The following is an 18,951-nucleotide window of genomic DNA, read 5'->3' on the forward strand; positions in this document are numbered from 1 at the left end:
TCACGAATATATTCTTATTAGTTTTGAGCTTATGCATGTGTATACCCAGTCCTATAACTTATGATATAGAATAATATTCATGCAATGTGGCAGCAGCTCTATTAAACATTACTTGCGTATATTGTAGATGTAGACAGCTCCTTTTGCCACTACACGCTAAAGAAGGACATATATTTTGAGTTATGTTTTTATTTTGTTTTGTGCATTCATATGAATAGCTACTGTTGATTTCCAAAGTATTGACAAATTGTCCAGATGTTTTAAATTTACGTTTATCCAATGTCTGTATAAGATTTCACCCCATCTCTTTAACACAACAGTAAAAACAATACTACTTTATTGATGTGATGCATGGTAAACTGATTGAAAAAGCTCTTATACAGTTTCTTTGAGACATATTGTCATTAAAAAAGGAACACCTTTACGTGTTTTATGGTGCATTTACCATTTCAGATGTTGATAGAATCATGTTACGTTTTTTGAGAAATTGTCAGTAAAAAGAAGAAACAATCGTATTTGTTGAATTGTGTTTTGTAAAGTCAGTGGCAATTTAAATGGTTGTCATACAATATGAATATTTTCGATTTCAGATATATTTTATTATGTATGGATAATATAAAGTTTAAAGTCGTATTCCATATTATCTTCCTGATTGAGATCATCTGTCACCAAAACACTCTGACATATAGTAACAAAACTGGATATTGGACAATCCGGTGAAAACATTGGAACGGATGTTGTTATACCAAATCGGGATTCAAACCCCTGACTATCGGATCCCTGGAGCAATGAAACCCATATGGAGGTAAGCAGAGCTCACAACGGCTCTTTAGCCATGTGAATCACATATATTATACGTCTTTATGATGTAAGATTCTGAGGTTTGTTTCTTTTGGTGTCGACTTACATTAACTGTTATGGAAGACACGATGTACGGAGCAATGATCCCAGCAATGCTGCTGATGCAGTTACCGAGGCCACTAAGTGTTCCAGAGAATTGCAGTGCGATGTCGGCGTAGTTTACAAGATAGCCTCCAAAAGCGAATCCTACCAATCCAACAGCTCCACACAGCATGGTTATAGCTACCGGAAGCGGAAGACAGTTTGCCATTGCTAATACCAGCATTGACACGGCCGGAAGCATACACCCTTGAGACAAGACAAAACGCAGTTAACTCATGTTATACAGCAAACTTTCACTTCTTCGAGAAGATAGCATATAATGTTAGCTGATGATGTTATCAGCAATTGGGGGAAAGTGGAAGGCTCTTGAGAGTGAGTGACTAAGTTATCATGAATGTACGCCGCGTTTAGCAATATTCCAGCAATATCACCAGAAATGGGCCTCACACATTGTACCCATGTGGAAAGATCAGCCCACGAAAGTCGAGCTCTCCAATCACTCGATGAAAGCTATTGGATAGTATAAATCAATCTGGTTCTTATTGCTTTTCAATTTAAATGAAAAGTGACCTTATTTCCCAAGTAAATGAAACACCTTAGGATTTTCTGATGACCAGAGTTATAATTCTCTTCGGTAAAGAGTTTCTTATTAATCCTAGATTTATCAGCACCTTACTAGTGCTCGTGAGTTGGTAAATGTCGGACGTTTTCCCCTGTATCAACTCGACACGCCGTGATATAACTAAAATACTGTTGAAAACTTTAAACCCATCCCACTCTTAAGAGGGAGATTGGGTAACATCTGACGTCAAATATACCATTAAAGAAAAGAAGGGGATATTGGATTTACAAGATTGATAAAATGCAAATGATGAAGCCAAGGAGGAAAGAGATGATGAAGAGAAATGAAGGGAAAATGTGACAATTTATTCCATTCCTTTGAAATGCTTCATCTGTATGGATATATATTACTTTTTCTCGTATGCATTGGCATTGGCTAGTGGTATGCTCGCAAAATGGAATATCCCAAACTTCTTTTGATAGTATATAACAGTTGAGACAATAAGAGGAGTATCCCCGACACTACCAGCGTTGTAAGTATACTTTAATATTGCTAATAAGGTTGCTAATTAAGGTATACGACTCGTACTTTAATATCCAATACCTCTATGGATCAATGACAGGGAGTACCTAGAGTATTCAGGAACTTCCTGGTAGCACCAACACTTAGTAGTTTCCTGGACACCAGATAGTCGGACAGCCCGCTGGTCAGCACCACGACACCCCAGAACACCAGGTACGGCAACATGGAGTATAATCCATTCTGCAACAATATCATCTTTCACAGTTGCCGTTCATGTTGCCGGTCCTCATCTTGTCTTGTAGGTCGACATGTAGCTGAAAGAGTGCTAAAAGCATAGAGCCTAGGACTGAACCTTGTCGATCGACATTGGCAAGCTTTGCCTCACTTAGATGGTGCATACTGTAAACACCTGTAAACACACGCACGCACGCACGCACGCACGCACGCATATATATATATATATATATATATATATATATATATATATATATACTGAACAACAAACGTTTAGCACATTTTTGTAACATTTACATACAAAAGAATGATATGAGACAAAATACTGAAATTTGGCCCAAACGTGAACAAATGATGACACACTTGAGTGCCATCAAACTTTACTCGATTGTTGGACCGTTGTAAAAACCAGGATGGTGCACGTGCATATCATGTTTATGCCCATCGGCAGAAAAATCTGGGGTGTATATAAGGGCTGACATGACACACTGGAGTATCAGTGTACATAAACCGCAAAGAATTGTTCATGGCTTGGAATGTCAGAAAAACAACGCAATGAAGCCCTCGGATTGAACGCAATGAAACCCTACGAGCTGGCCAGCAAGTAAGAGACGTCGCCAGGCACTTCTAAGTGCATTACAGCACAATTATTCGTCTGCGGCAACGGGTCCAACAAACTGGCCAAGTTAGAGACCGACCAAAGTCAGGAAGGCCTCGTTCTACCACCCCACGGGAAGACCGCCACATTTTGACGTTATCACGACGACACAGATTAACAAGCGCAGCACGTCTGGCCAACGAGCTGCGGCAAGCTACGGGTACACACATTCCCCTCCAGACAGTCCGCAGGCGTCTCCATGCAGCAGGCCTACGTGCCCGACGTCCGGTTGTAGGCGTGCCATTAACACCACGTCATTTGAATGAACGATTGAGGTGGGCGCAGATCCATCAACGGTCGCGACAACAACAGTGTAGCCAAACATTATTCAGTGATGATTCGCGCTTCTGTGTGGAGTTTGCGGACGGTAGAGCTCGGGTATGGCGGAGAAGAGAGGAAAGCTGTGACTCCGCCAACGTCATTGCACGGGACCGCTACTGTTAAGGTAGCGTGATGGTGTGGGCTAGTATCCACTTGAACGGGAAAACAGACTTGGTTGTAGTCGCTGGAAGGCTCAATGCTCAGGGCTACTGTGACGAAATCATCACACCAACCGTCATTCCATTCATGCAGAATCGGCCACAGTTCCTGTTCCAGAAGGACAATGCACGACCCCATACTGCAAGATTGACCACGCAGCTCTTGCAGGCATCCAACATCCGGGTACTAGACTGGCCTGCAAGATCACAAGACCTGTCCCCTATCGAGCATGCGTGGGACCTCCTTGGCAGACGAGTGCGTCATCATCATCTCAATGTGGTGAACATCCATCAACTTGAGCAGGCCCTGCGTCAAGAGTGGAACAATATCACAGTCGTCCAGATCAACACCCTCATTCGCAGTATGCGACAACGATACACAGCCGTCATTCACGCACGTGGAGCCTACACACGCTATTAACTCGTTTTTGTCATTTGGAACGTTTCACCCCCTACCCTACAATGTGTAACGTCAGCTTGACGTCCTGGATTGAACACGTCTTTTGACACTTCCATTGTGCGGTCAAATGGTCACTCTATTTCTATGCGTGATGAATTATAGCATCAAGTGTTACTTGTTGAAAATTAAATACAATTTCCACAAATGTGCTTACTTTTGTAGTTCAGTATATATACAGTATATATATATGCGTGGGATGGTGTCTTGTTCACTGACGAACATATATATATATATATCACCACACCTAGCATTTATAAACATCCATTACATTGTCCTTTAAATTGTGCTACTTTTAAGTGCATTGTATGAGCTAATGGTAGCTTCTCGCATGATCGTCCAAACCGAAACATGAGTCTCATAAACCAATTCAGACAATGGCCTTCTCTTCAGCCGATCAGAATTTTCCCGTGTGAAAGTGAAAAGAGACACTACAAACAACTATGGTTACACAAAATTCCAATTCCTTGTTACATAAGAAAATGGTATTTACAGATGAATTTAAAGATTAAACTTTAAATAAATCGTATTTCAATATTTTATGGCGAGGTTAAGGCAGCATGAAGTTTTGCATGATAATTCATCTGGCTCACTGGCTACACCTGTTATGTGCTTTTTTGCGCTTATTAAATGTATTTTTGTAACGTACAACATGATTGATATAATAGCAAGGCCGTACAAGACCGCCAAACATTTCAAGCGGCCGAACCTCGTTTTGAGATATCCACGATTTCCAGATTTCCGTTTGTCAGAGCACATGGTACGACAGAGCACGCTGCACGACGTGTTTGCAATAATTAGGAGAGTAGAGTTGCAATATACAAGTGATTAGATGTATGAAATAATACTGATTAATATTTATATATCCAGTTGAATGAGTGGGTCTAAAAATTCTGGACCGGTTATAGTACTAAGTTGCGCTATAGGACGGAACCCAGTCAGCAGGAAACAATGTGTAATCAATGTTTTGTCTTGTTAATAGTAACTTTCTTGGCTGATGGAAACGATGCAACAAACTGTTCATAGAAGCTGGAAGCATTCTCACCGACTTGATGTCAAACATCATGACCTCCTCCATGTATGTTGGGAGCTGTGTCATCAGCATGTATATTCCATAGTTGATGAATGTGTGGGTCGCGATCAGGGCCAGGGTGGCTCGTGACGTCATCATGGCCTTCCATGGTGTCGGGGGTTTCTGGACAAAGGTAAAAAAGATCTGTATAAATGCACGTCCTAATGCTGTCACAGGTTTCTGACCTGATTTAAATATATAATAAAGCTCTAAATATAAATTGGTATATAAGATAAATGTATACTACAGAAAACCTTTCACTGATAAGGCCCTTACGGTATCGGGTGGTCAGGCTCGCTGACCTGGTTGACACATGTCATCGTATCCCAACTGCGTAGATTGATGCTCAAGCTCACTGGATTGTCTGGTCCAGACTCGATTATTTAGAGACCGCCGCCATATAGCTGGAATATTGCTGAGTGCGGCGTAAACTGAACTCACTCACCCAACTGCCGGAAAAAGACATTTACACTTGAAAAGAGGATTTAACCAATACATTGATGTTCTGTCTTTCACTTGGCTGTTCACGTGTTCCGTGTTATTTCATCAAACAGGTGGAAGGAAAGGTTTTCTTTTGACTCTTACCCTTATACTGAGATTTCGAAGTTTTATGTTAAGTTCGATGTATTCCCTCTCCTTGTTTGTTATCAAGGGCGTGGCTCTAGGCGTGTCCCTAACTGTCAGACCCCATACAACACACCACAGAAACCCAGCGCCTCCTGTAGAACAAGATATGCATGACAATTTGTAACCAAGTTGTTGAACAGTATTTTTGTGTGAGGTAAAAGGCCGACATTGGTAAAAGCAGGTGATGCAGGTTTGAGGTCGTTATCAGTGTTATTAACTAAAACATAATAACTACAAAATGTATCGAGATTATGACAATGGTACAGCAATGCATACCATTGAGATTAACAACGGATGTATGGAACACATTACATAGGGCACAGTTCACACGCATGCTCCCTAAAGTTGGAAAACCTTGGACATGCTCAAACCAATAATGAAACGATGATAATGAACAGAGTGTGTCTTCAACGTAGGGCGTAGCACAAGGACAACGACAGTGGTGTAGAACATGGCTTAAATCAATTTCGAAAAAGATGGAAATAACAACAGTTGCGGAGGCTCTATTGCCATGAACGTACTACAAGGACTAAACCTTGTTCGCACCGAAACCAACACCGCAAGGATTAACAACAGTCGTGCAGTATAAACATAGTATAAATCAATTATGACAAAGATGAGATTAAAGATAGGTACAGCTAAGTGAGACTATATTCCTAAAGACATACAAAGTCGTAACAAAGCCAAAGGTGACGTTACACAACAACTCTGTGGAACTATTTTACCTAGGAAATAGTACAAGGACGGCCATCCACCAGCAGGTCCGTATTTACACATAAATCCACCAAAGGGAAAGATGAGGGCATTTCCCATAAGTCCCCCTGTAATAAATAGAGAAGAAATTACAAATCATAGAGCCTAGCCTTTCACCTACGTACGGCCTTTCAATGGGGCTTACAGAAAGAGTTGGAACAGGTAAAAGGTTGTGTAAATAGAAAAGTTTTAATTTGACACAGGAATGAAGTGTGTCTACGTTTCAGTCTGTGTGGTATGTAGTTCCAGGGCTTTGGATGGCAACAGAGAAAAACCGTTCAGCCACATAAGTGTAAGTGTCTGGTCTCACGAAATGTTGTTTTCGTACTGATGTAAATGTTCCTGATGGTAATCAATCCTTGGAGGTATTCCAATGAGCAATGGACATTTAATGATAGGAGGTCAGAGACAGAATCTTGAACTGTATTACATTAGTCATCTCCAGGGAAAGCAGTGGGCTCGTTTCACAAAGCGATCGTGACAGTCGTTGCGCTAAGTACGAGGTCCTGTTTACTCAAACTGTACACGCTGGCTAGGGCGAGAAGTGAGAGTGGTCTTTGCTGCTTTGATCAATATTTCAATGACATACGTATCAGCTTACTTTGCAAGGAAAATCCAACTGAACTGTTACCGTTAACGGATTTGTTGAACCCATAGCTATTGTCATGTCTGGGAGTAACTGGGGTACGCACCCATTACCAGCGAACCTTTCACGACAGAGATGCAGCTTTGCACAGCCATTGTTGGCGCTTTAGACCATGGGGCTACTCGTGACCCCTAAAAAGGGCAAGAAGTCGCAAAGTAGCGTCCCTTGAGGAGAATACAGAGGGTGATCTGATCCTGATCTGAGTGTTTCCTTCTCTTGTTTCAAGGGGATGTACGTTTGATGTCTAAGTGTTACCCAAAGGATTTCGTAGTCTTTGATTGTTTGTTTTACCAGAAAGTGAAATTCCCAACATCCGGTTCCATTCTGCAGCTGGTGCCCATCGGGCCCAGAAGACCGGAAGTGCAGGGTACAAAACTGCCTTAAAGGAGAAAATGTCTGTCATCACATGAAACATGAAAGCATATTAAGTAATTTATATCTTATACTGCCATTTATATATTACCAAAATACATCCACGTTATCTAACACATGGATAATCTGTATGTATGTAGCTGGGAGGTGTGGGGTGAGTGCGACTGAATGTTACGGCTGAGACATATGATATGGCGAAGTGGTGCGATACGACTGGGAGGTGTGTCACGGCTGAGTATTGTGATACAACTGAGACCGGTGGTGCGGATGACAGAAATGTTACGGCTGAGCTATACGATATAGCTAAGTGATGCGATACGACTGGGAGGTGTGTCATGATCAGCCATGGTGAAATAATGGAATTATTGATATGTGACCTCTCCTACTATTTCAATTTCATCAAAGAGTACGTTATCATTATGAATTAACCTGTGCTTTACAATCGCTTTGTGAAACGGGGCCCTGATGGTACCCATGAACACACCCACATTAAACAGATCTGGACTGTTCCATTATACAGTTTGGACAGGGGTGTGTTAATATGTGTCATCACTGATTTTCATTGATTTATTCATAAAACTTTCATATCCTTCTGGCCACACGAAATCTGTTTCTGGGGATAGTCAAGACAGGGAAGGCTTTTGAACTAACGTTTTATATTTTCTAAACCAAAGCGGAAGTTTTCAAAATGCAAAGTTAATAATAGTAAGAATAAAGAGAAAATTGAAGGAGATCTCCTAAAGGCATCCTTTCCCGTTTTATAACAAAGAAAACATATTCATTAGATTCCAATATAGGACATCTCCTTCGAGGTTTGTAAGAATGATGTTACCAATGCAGTGGAAAGCGTTAAATGTGATATTTGATTCATAACTTACAATTTAAAATTTAAAAAAAACACGTGATCCCAATTTAATCGCTAGAATCCCCACAACGTGTTCACAATCATGTTAGCAATGTTTGTTTGTTTGTTGTTTAACGTCGCACTCAGCAATATTTAAGCTGTATGGTGGCGGTCTGTAAATAATCGAGTCTGGACCAGACAATCCAGTGACCAACATCATGAGCATCGACCTACGCAATTTGTATACGATGACATGTGTCAACCAAGTCAGCTAGCCTGACCACCCGACTCCGTTAGTCGCCTCTTACAAGCATGGGTTGCTAAGGCAAATTCTATCCCGCATCTTCCAGGGTATGTCAGCAATGATATTTTATTTAAATTAAATTAAATTTAATATTTGAAAGTGCACATACACGTGAAGGGTTATTATAGGGATTCAGCATAAAAGCTTAATTACGTAAGAATAGCATTGTTGTATACTCACTATGGATAACCCTGTCATGCAACGAACAGCAAGTAGAACGTATGGATGTGCATGGGCGGCTATAGGTGTACAGATGCTTGTTACTGATGCGATGATGAGGAAGACGAGGATGACTCGGTGTGCTCCGAATCTCTCCGCCAGCCACCCCGAAGGGAACTGAAATGCCATATACCCCCAGAACACAGCTCCAAGAAGGAGACCTTGAACTTGCTTGCTCCACTCGAAACCACCTGACTAAAAAAGGCAATACGTCATAGACAAAAGATATCTTAATGATGAAAAACAATTGGTGTGATCCTGCGCCCAACGCTCATTTAACAAGTTAAATCAGGCTACGAACCTTAGTTTTTGAGGGTAGTTTTTTGGTTTTTTTGTTTGTACATGTAGGCGGTCTGTAAAATATCGAGTCTGGACCAGACAATCCATGATCAACAGCATGAGAAACGATTTACGCATTTGGGATACGATGTCATAGATCAGTACGGGAGGGGTGTGGTTTTGCGATGTGGCTTTAAAATTACAAAATTCTAGCAATTTTGAGGAAGGGCACTAGAAATGGGCTGGGCACATTCTACCCATTGGGAATCAAACCTGGACCTTCGCAGTGACAAGCAAACTCTTTAAATGTCACCACAGGACTGCCATGTCATGGATGTAAAGGGAAACTAGCCTAAACCAAGGCTGGTTAGTTAAGCAGTGATTTACAAGCCTCAATGATTATTTATCTGCTTCTTCCAATATCATGGGGTTTATCAATATAACAGTTATGGATTCAGACAGTTACACAGTACCGTCTCCTTTTCAAACATGTTACTAATGGTACTCCAAAAAGCACCAAACAGTTGAAAAACGTTTTAATTAATCAACTGTTTTAAAGGAAAATATCATTAACTGCAATTCTCTATTCGTATTTAGAATCAAAACATGCATATACTAACCAAAATATCAGCGGTCCTAGATCCCTCTCTTGAATAGCATGTGTCCTTCGCCTCCTGTTTGGGGTCTGTTATGTTGACTGACAATAGTCCTCCTCGAGTGGTCTGAATGTTTGATGAATTGATGTCATAGGACGCTGTCGTGATGTTGATGGCTGGGTCATGGTTCACCATGCACACGATGGTGATGCTGAGGCTGCCACGAAAGCTGTCGTGGAGGACAAAGGCTATGAACCACATTCCTGCCACGACATATCGCCATGGGATGCAGCACGTCACTGAAATAATGGACGAATAGAACAGTAGAACGATGTCACTGAAACAATGGACACCCTTAACAATAGCAATGTGCCATTGAAACAATGGACATACTGAACAATAGCAACACGTCACTGAAGCAATATACGTACTGAACAATAGCACCACCTCACTTAACAATGGACATACTGAACAATAGCAACACACCACTGAAACACTAGACATATTAGACATACCAAACAACAGTAACATGTCACTGAAACAATGGACATACTGAACAATAGCAACACGTCACTGAAATAACGGACGAGAAGAGAAATAGAAAGATATCACTGAAACAATGGACGAACACAACGATAACAAAATGTCACATACTGGACGTATTGAACAATATCAACACGTCACTGAAACAGTAGACATACTAAACAATAGTAACAAGCCTCTGAAACTACAGACATACTGAACAATAGCAACACGTCACTGAAACAGTAGACATACTAAACAATAGTAACAAGCCTCTGAAACTACAGACATACTGAGCAATAGCAACACGTCACTGAAGCAATATACGTACTGAACAATAGCAACACCACACTTAACAATGGACATACTGAACAATAGCAACACACCACTGAAACACTAGACATATTAGACATACTAAACAACAGTAACATGTCACTGAAACAGTAGACATACTAAAAAATAGTAACATGTCACTGAAACAGTAGACATACTAAACAATAGCAACATGTCACTGAAACAGTAGACATACTAAACAATAGTAACATGTCACTGAAACAGTAGACATACTAAACAATAGTAACATGTCACTGAAACAGTAGACATACTAAACAATAGTAACATGTCACTGAAACAGTAGACATACTAAACAATAGTAACATGTCACTGAAACAGTAGACATACTAAACAATAGTAACATGTCACTGAAACAGTAGACATACTGAAACAATAGTAACATACTGAAACTAGACAGACATAGCAACATAAAAGTAGACATACTGAAAAATTATAGTAACATGTCACTGAAACAGTAGACATACTAAACAATAGCATCACGTCACTGCTACAATGTACTACAACAGTGGACAAAGTCATAGCAGCACGTAACTGAAACATGTGTCATAACCAAAGCTGTTACAACAAGATAATTTAACATCAAACAAACGAGACGAGGCGAGGTGAGGCGAGGTGAGGTGAGGTGTATAATATTCTGTTCATGATTGTTTCTCTTAAATAGCTAGGTGCATACGCTGTATATATGTTCTCGCGCGTGAGTGGGTGCACTCGTGTTTTGGTGCGTGCGTGTATTTGTGAGTGTATGTTTATCTGATTGTAATAATATCTCTCTTAATGTCCAGCACCAGGCAGGGTATTAACAAGTTTCATCTTTTAAGGCCCTTCAGTATGACGCGGCCAGGGGATCTAAACACCGACCGTCTGCTGACTGGCCAGCACACAATATGTGTATGTTTACCTGTTAATACCACAATCTTCACCGGAAAAAACGACCGGGCGAATTAGCATAATGCCAGCACATTGAGTCATCCGACAAGCTTGTGGCACTGGGGGCACATTCAAACGCCGATTTCCCACAGAGATTTTGTTTCGCACCACGAATCATTTTACAAATGTGCACCTTTGATCAGTTTGCATTAAACCACTTCCTGATTGTTAACACATAAAATGAAAACTTACGTAATACATTACGGGCTGTCTCAGATATTTCATGTGGATCATCTTACTAAAATATATTACATATTGCGAGGCTCATATCTGGTAGTGACGAGGGTTGGGTTATTACATATGTGTTACTGTGTCAGTTCAGTAAAATTAAATCAAGGCGTAAGTTTCGAGGGACTTCGAACTTTAATCTCACAACTACATACACCTCATGATTCATACAGAATGCATTTTCGATTTCCTTGATATCTATATATTACAGGAACGGTCGCGCTCGTTAGTCATGTGTTGAGTGATGTGAGCGTGCGTGTGCGTGTGCGTACGTGTGTACGTGCCTTTAAGTGTACATGTGTGTCTGTGTGTGTGCCTGTATGTGTGAGCTTGAGTGTGTGTCTGTATGTGTTCGTGAGTGCGTATGTGTACATGTGCGCCTGTATGTGTGAGCGAGCGTGTGTGCATGTGTACGTGCCTCTGTATGTGTGCGTGTATTTGTGCCGCACGCACGCACGCGCAGTCTCACCCACAAAGGTCTAAAACTAACCATATAAATCTTTCACACTTTGGTCACGATATACAAGACTTTAGTTTCCTTCATATTACATGCAATCTAATTTAGTTTGTTTACAGACCCACAAATAGATGCGCAGAGCGTAAATTTCATGAACATTCAAGGTTAGTAGCGTGTGACTACATTGTTCATGGTAGGTTTTGACGATCATCACATCGTCCAATAAAGAAGTACCCATAATTACCACAATTCAGTATAGTCCCTTCGTGTACAGACCCTTTTTTCCAGTCGACAGTGAGTGAGTAAACATAACGTTGCATCGGCATTATTTAAGCCATGGGAGTATTTCCAGTTTTTATTCATTGAATACATAATTCCAAAGCTATATATCAAGCAGTATTGTGTCTCCTAAACATGTTCGTTGACGCTGTGCTAAAGTTTACGCTTGCATGCGTTTGTCGTTTGGAGGTCAATGTATAACCACAAGGCACAGCAACCCCCCAAAACCCCTCCTCTTCTCCAAGCTGTTATATTGCCGTCACAAAGTATTACACACGCGCAACGTAAACAACAGGTGAAGTCACTTGCGTGAAGCCAATTGAGCTGATTACTTCAACCGGAAAGATGGGAAATTGATACCATGTTCATCTTATTTGATCCCACACGTCCGTGCTTGCCATATTGATAAGAAGACAAATGATTGCGATCGCCCATGTATACCAGAAGTAGAGAAATCTAAATACAAACACAACGATGGTGATACTCTATTTTGGAGTGTAACAAATTAAATGACTATAAACATATCTAAATGACATTGACATCTAAAATATCCATCATATGCTGTTATTAATAATACAAAAATAATAACTGATAAAAAAACCTTTTGAAAATCATAAGTAATCTTGCTGAAACAGAGGGCATACATTGTACGATTATTCGTTCATAAGTAGGACATAAACGTAAGCCATATATACCTAGCGATTCAGATTTAGAAAAGTACATTGAATATAGGTGTCCTTAATGTTCAACGTGCAGGTGTAGTGTGAAATACCTGGTTAAGTACAACACTGTGAGGCTATATTACGCCCATAATCTTCCTTTGACTCGAGGCACCGTGACCCACTGTGCAGGGTTGCGTCCTTGCCAATGACAGCTGATCGCTGTAATGGATTACATTCGACCTAATGAACGGAGGAGTTTGTGCTTCAACAGTCCGATACAGTTATCCAATGGCTTGGATAATATTTTGCTTTAAATGAGGTCGTGACGAAACTATGTAAACAACGCGAAACCCATTGCATGATACTATACGCCATCATAGATCGATTCCTGCCTGGCCTCACATCAGAAAAGGCTATATCAACCATTTATCTGCTCGCCTGTCTGGGGGGCTGTGAGACTGACACACATATGCAACCAGGCTATGCATGTATCAAACAGGGCGGTGAATCGGTGCATGTATAGACAGACATGTAAACAAAATTTTTACTTACGTTTCATGGCCTGGCTGTTCTTACCCGGCGTGGTAGCAACTGAATGTCACATCTCGATGTCGGGAAACTCCGAGAACGAGAACAAAGAACGAGATTAGGTCAGCTGTGGGCTGAATTCGTGGGTCAGTTGTGATCGCACACCGCTGATAAGGCACACGAATAGTAACTTTAGTTTGTTGTTAACTATGTGTGCTTCGAAAATATGATTAAAGTAGTCGGGCAAATTTATACTATATATTAATATATGATTAAATTTCTTTGTATTCTCCGCACGTGTGCACCTGCTTGCACTCGCGTGACCTTTCGCTTGCGTCCTGGACAAAGAGCCGGTAATACAAGTAACACCTTAACTCTTTCCATTATCAAATGAATTAGAAGACACTGACTGAAGGAAGGGTGTGATGTGTCTGTCGAGCACTGTAAATTTCTTAATGGTGTGTGCATCACTCTCACTCTCTTTTTCTTTCTTTCTCACTCTTTCTTTCTCTCACTCTTTCTCTCTCTCACTCTTTCTTTCTCTCCATTCTTTCTTTCTCTCACTCTCTCTTCTTTCTTTCTCTCACTCTTTCTTTCTCCCTCTCACTCTTTCTTTCTCCCTCTCACTCTTTCTTTCTCTCACTCTCTCTTCTTTCTTTCTCACTCTTTCTTTCTCTCTCTCACTCTTTCTCTCTCTGTACTAGTCAGCACACCACAATGTAGACATTTATAATGAGATACATTCATATTAAATTGCATGCTAAAAAGCTCACCTCATTACCCCCTGTTAATAATTCTCAGCTCACTGGGGAGTATATACAACTCAAGTTGCATGTAAAATGCTAGATCGCTGTCACGACCTCATCCTAACGGGTGCCCATTCACTGCTATATCGGGCATGACTCACTGGCGGAAAACGGCCGCCCGTTCAAGTACCCTCAGTACCCGTGAAGATCTGGGTTAGAATAATGTACTGGTCTTCAGTAACCCATGCTTGTCGTAAGAGGCGACTAATGGGGTCGGGTGGTCAGGCTCGCCGACTTGGTTGACACATGTCCAATTGCTTAGATCGATGCTCATGATGCTGATCACTGGATTGTCTGGTTCAGATTCGATTATTTACAGACCGCCGCCGTATAGTTGGAACATTGCTGAGTGCGGCGTTAAACAACAAACAAACTACCCTCAGGAACTCAGGTATCGTAACCTGATTTAACTTGCTACATGAGCGTTGTGCACAGGATCAGATGTCACCTAACTGTTTTTCTTAATTTTCTTCTATGCTATGTAAGCAATAACCAAATTAGGAACAGACAATCCGTCGATTGTCGTCGGACTGCCACGACTGTCGGCCCGGAAGGGAGACAAATCAACAGTTTGACAAACAAGAAGCTGGAGTACTGGAGAATAGACGCAGTAAAGTCACTCTGACTTCAAAGTACTAATCACCGGTGAACTACTTCCGCGTTCCTCGGGAAACCACTGGGAAAACCCAGGGAAATCCCCAACACGAAGGAAAACATCTACGCCCTGAAAGAAGCTCTTAGAATTTCAGCTGACCCAGTGAACAGTTAGAAAAGCTGACTGCATGTTTCGTGATAAGGAACTAAAACAGAATACTTGAACTGTCGACTCGATCCACGCCATGACTGACAGTCTACAGTCATCTATGAAGTCACCTTTGTATCTGTTTGACACAACTTGATACATGTATTTGTACTCACTTGTACTGTCAAAGGTCGGCCAACTGATCTTGCTAACAGTTGCAATCACCACACTCAGGCTTTTAAACGATTTCGGAAATCTCAATTTTCAATCGTGTCGGCCATTTATAGGTCATGTACTTTTGGTGTCACTGTATCATGCCGCCGTGTCACAGTAGTAACTAACTGGGGTCGTTCTTAACAGACTCTTCTCATCTTTTGTTGATATTACTTGAATCTATATTTTTAAGATCTAACCTCAAAAGGTGTTACTGTAGATCAACCTATGTACGCTGACATCACCTGTCTTTATAGGAACTATTTTATGCCGCGATACAGCTGGTTGTTGTATGGTTTTAAACATGAAACATATGAATCACGTACATGTGTCGATATCTCCCAAGCCTTTAAAGTGCTTTTAGCAGAGATTTCTTGTGGATATGGAAAGGGTTCTGTCGCTTCTATTCAGTTTACTGTTAATGAGAAGATCAGTATATGAAAAGTATTCACCAGTGTAACCTTGTTAGACAGTATCAAAATTGTGTCTATATTGCACGACTTTACAATAGGCTCTGATCTGTTCTCTGTGATCTCAAGGCCGAACTTGTAGTTTCCAGCATAAACTCCTCATGGAGCTGCATGTAATCATCGAAGCTTAGTTTTCCCCAGTATAGATATTACACAAATGAACTTAATGATGGTCTATACTTTCAACATTATGCTTGCAGACTTGTCTTATTGTAAGAAAAATATGTATGTATGTATGTATGTATGTATGTATGTATGTATGTATGTATGTATGTATGTATGTATGTATGTATGTATGTATGTATGTATGTATGTATGTATGTATGTATGTATGTATGTATGTTTGTATGTATGTATGTTGTATGTATATTGTATGTATGTATGTATGTATGTGTGTGTGTGTGTGTGTGTGTGTGTGTGTGTGTCTGTCTGTCTGTCTGTCTGTTACACTGCAAAGTATCCGTGGTCGTCAACTATAGTCATTCACATACATTGTCAATAGCTGACCTATTATAAATGATCTTTCATCTTTCTTTGCTGATTATACTTTTAATCGCCATGACAACTGGCATTCAAGTTGTAGGCGAAACTTTAAAGATTTAAGGAGAAAGTGCACGGGCAGTTTCAGTTTATATTTCAGTTTCACACACACACACACACACACACACACACACACACACACACACACACACACACACACACACACACACACACACACACACACACACACACACACACACACACACACACACACACACACACACACACACAGACACACACACAGAGACACACACATGCATACATAGTTAACAAAGATTTCTTATCGTTCCCACTGAGACAATGGTCTGTTCGGTTCTCATCAGTAAACAGCTGATACTAAAATAGTCTGCCATACATTCCCTGAAACAAAGATATACAACCTGTGCAAGTCAAATTAGGGTAGGAGTTCCTCCCGTTCCCCCATCCCAAATAATATTTATAAATACTAAAATTATTAACAAAACTTAACACAACAATTACTAGAGAACTCACAAAATGACTAAAAGTCCAAAATTTAAGTTAGGGTTAGATTAAGGGTTAGGTTAAGGGTTAGGTTTAGGGTTAGGCTTAGGGTTAGGTTTAGAGTTAGGTTTAGGGTTGGGGGAACGGAAGGAACTCTTTCCCAAATTAGCAAAACGTAATCTCTTGGCTCCTTTCTATTATATTCTTAAATATAGTTTAAGAACTAATACTCTGTACTATATGAACATTTTGGAGCCTACATGTTAGTCCAATAGGGGACAGTGTGACATACAACTACAAGCCGAGATTTATATTAAGATGTCGTTCGGTTTGCCTCTACAAACTTTCCAGATTTATTCACATACCGCTATATTTCACAACTTCTCCACCAAGAGACTGCCGACAGAAGTTTATCATATCAATTGTGACAAATACATTGCGACATGGGCGCAGCCATGTTGAAGAATCGGGCAAAATACCATCCCCGAGTTCTGATTGGTTAATTTCGTGATAAAAGAAAAATCCCAACACCGTTGTTATTTATAATGTAATTAATGAACAGGTGACTTTGGTGGAAGATTTTTTTTACATCAGAATATGCATACACATATTTACGAGAAACATATACATCCTCCATTAGCGTGTAGAATCACTATTGAGATGAAAAGAATAGTGGTATACATTTATAAAACTTGACATGCACTGTGTGTGTTCATTTGCGCATGAAGGTTGACAGAGTTCAACCTCCGTCATTCATACAGTTTATCCGTCAACCATGAGGTGCATACTCCAATAAACTCACACAAAGTAAATTTTAAAGGATTTTTTAATAAATAATACCATGATATTATGTTAAATGTGGCGTTTCTTTACACTCTCTTTTAAAATAACATGTGCATAACACACAATTCAAAACCATTAAGTCATTATTGATAAATTGCCTATTGTTCCGGAGTAGTGTAAAGTTAATTCAAAAATTAACATTAATGTGTTCGGTAAGATAAATACGTTGTTCATTGGTCCCTCGGGGCCCATGGGTTGATGTACCCTTCGATGTTTGTTTATAAACAAACATTGTAAGTTGTTCACTGGTCACGAGGGGGCATGGGTTGATGTACCCTCATAAACATCGAGGGTACATCAACCCATGCCCCTCGTGACCAGTGAACAACTAATAATATTCACCGCAGTTTTGCCTTAATTTTATTCTCAGTGGAATCTGTTCGGGCAGATAATCCTGAATAGTCTTTTCTCTGGTTTTGGCGTTTATTGTAATGAGAACACTTAATGAAGCGGTAGTAAAAGACCGTACACGATCTTGATCTTAAGTGACTTTTGTTGCGACCAAGAAGTATAGTTTACTATTTTTTAAAAATACTTGATTTCTTCTAAGTTTTTAAGTGATTCACTGTCTTCCTTCCATAAAAATAAAATAACATTGGTATTCTTCGCTGATTCGAATTTACCATTTGTACACAGCAAATAGAGACAGCTTGATACTTTTGCACGCAGGCACGCAGGCATGCAGGCACGTACGTACCCACAAACACATCACACGTACGCACGCACGCACAAACACACACATACATTGTTATGAAACAAAGTAAATGCATATAAAGTCTTCAATAGTTTGGTCTAGCAGATAGAGTCTGTGCGGGGAGTGAAATGGTTTTGGATCCATACTTCGTCATACCAAAATAGACTAAAAGATGGCACTTGTTGTTACCGTGGTTTTGGCTCAGTTGTCAGTGTACTGATTCGGGTACCGGTGTTAAGCTTCAGTATCCCAGTGGGTGTATGATGCAATCGGGACTAGTAAAGTGTACCAATACACCGGCAAAGAAGTACATACTTTTCTCTATATACTGTAATAATCTTGTGATGACGTGACGTTAAACACCATTGGGCTATTCTCCAATCTCGGTATTAGTTTATCATAACACATAAACAGCCAGTATGTCATATCTCTCCACCATTTCACTTTCGGCCCCCGACCGCGTCATACCAAAAGAAGTTAACATATGGTACTTGTCGATCCCTGCCTGGCGCTCGGCATTAATGGGTACAACAAGGACTGGTCGGCTCGGAGTAAGTATAATCAGCTGAGTGGGGTATTCATGCTTCACTGGGCATGGTATCTCAGTGGGTTAGCACTATAATTAAGTCTGGGCTAGTACAAGCAGCCGCACATACACATACACACGCATACACGTCGTCATATGAGCGAAATATTC

The 18,951-nt window shown here is 40.4% G+C and overlaps 1 protein-coding gene across 1 annotated transcript in view; it reads right to left on the reverse strand.

The window, feature by feature from the left end:
- Window positions 1–14,049, reverse strand: part of LOC124260747 (uncharacterized transporter slc-17.2-like) — a 21,226-nt gene extending 7,177 nt beyond the window's left edge. The window contains exons 1-9 of the mRNA XM_046695059.1: window positions 13,509–14,049; window positions 9,552–9,826; window positions 8,614–8,847; window positions 7,205–7,292; window positions 6,240–6,335; window positions 5,473–5,606; window positions 4,861–5,010; window positions 2,095–2,227; window positions 908–1,149 (exon numbers count right to left, since the gene is read on the reverse strand). Of these exons, the coding sequence (XP_046551015.1) occupies window positions 908–1,149; window positions 2,095–2,227; window positions 4,861–5,010; window positions 5,473–5,606; window positions 6,240–6,335; window positions 7,205–7,292; window positions 8,614–8,847; window positions 9,552–9,826; window positions 13,509–13,515 (1,359 nt within the window). The 5' untranslated portion in view covers window positions 13,516–14,049. The remainder of the gene's footprint in view (window positions 1–907; window positions 1,150–2,094; window positions 2,228–4,860; window positions 5,011–5,472; window positions 5,607–6,239; window positions 6,336–7,204; window positions 7,293–8,613; window positions 8,848–9,551; window positions 9,827–13,508) is intronic.
- Between the last annotated feature and the right edge of the window lie 4,902 nt (window positions 14,050–18,951).

This window comes from Haliotis rubra, unplaced genomic scaffold, assembly GCF_003918875.1.
Source record: "Haliotis rubra isolate DU_JTF1 unplaced genomic scaffold, ASM391887v1 Scf773, whole genome shotgun sequence".
Lineage (NCBI taxonomy): Eukaryota > Metazoa > Mollusca > Gastropoda > Lepetellida > Haliotidae > Haliotis > Haliotis rubra.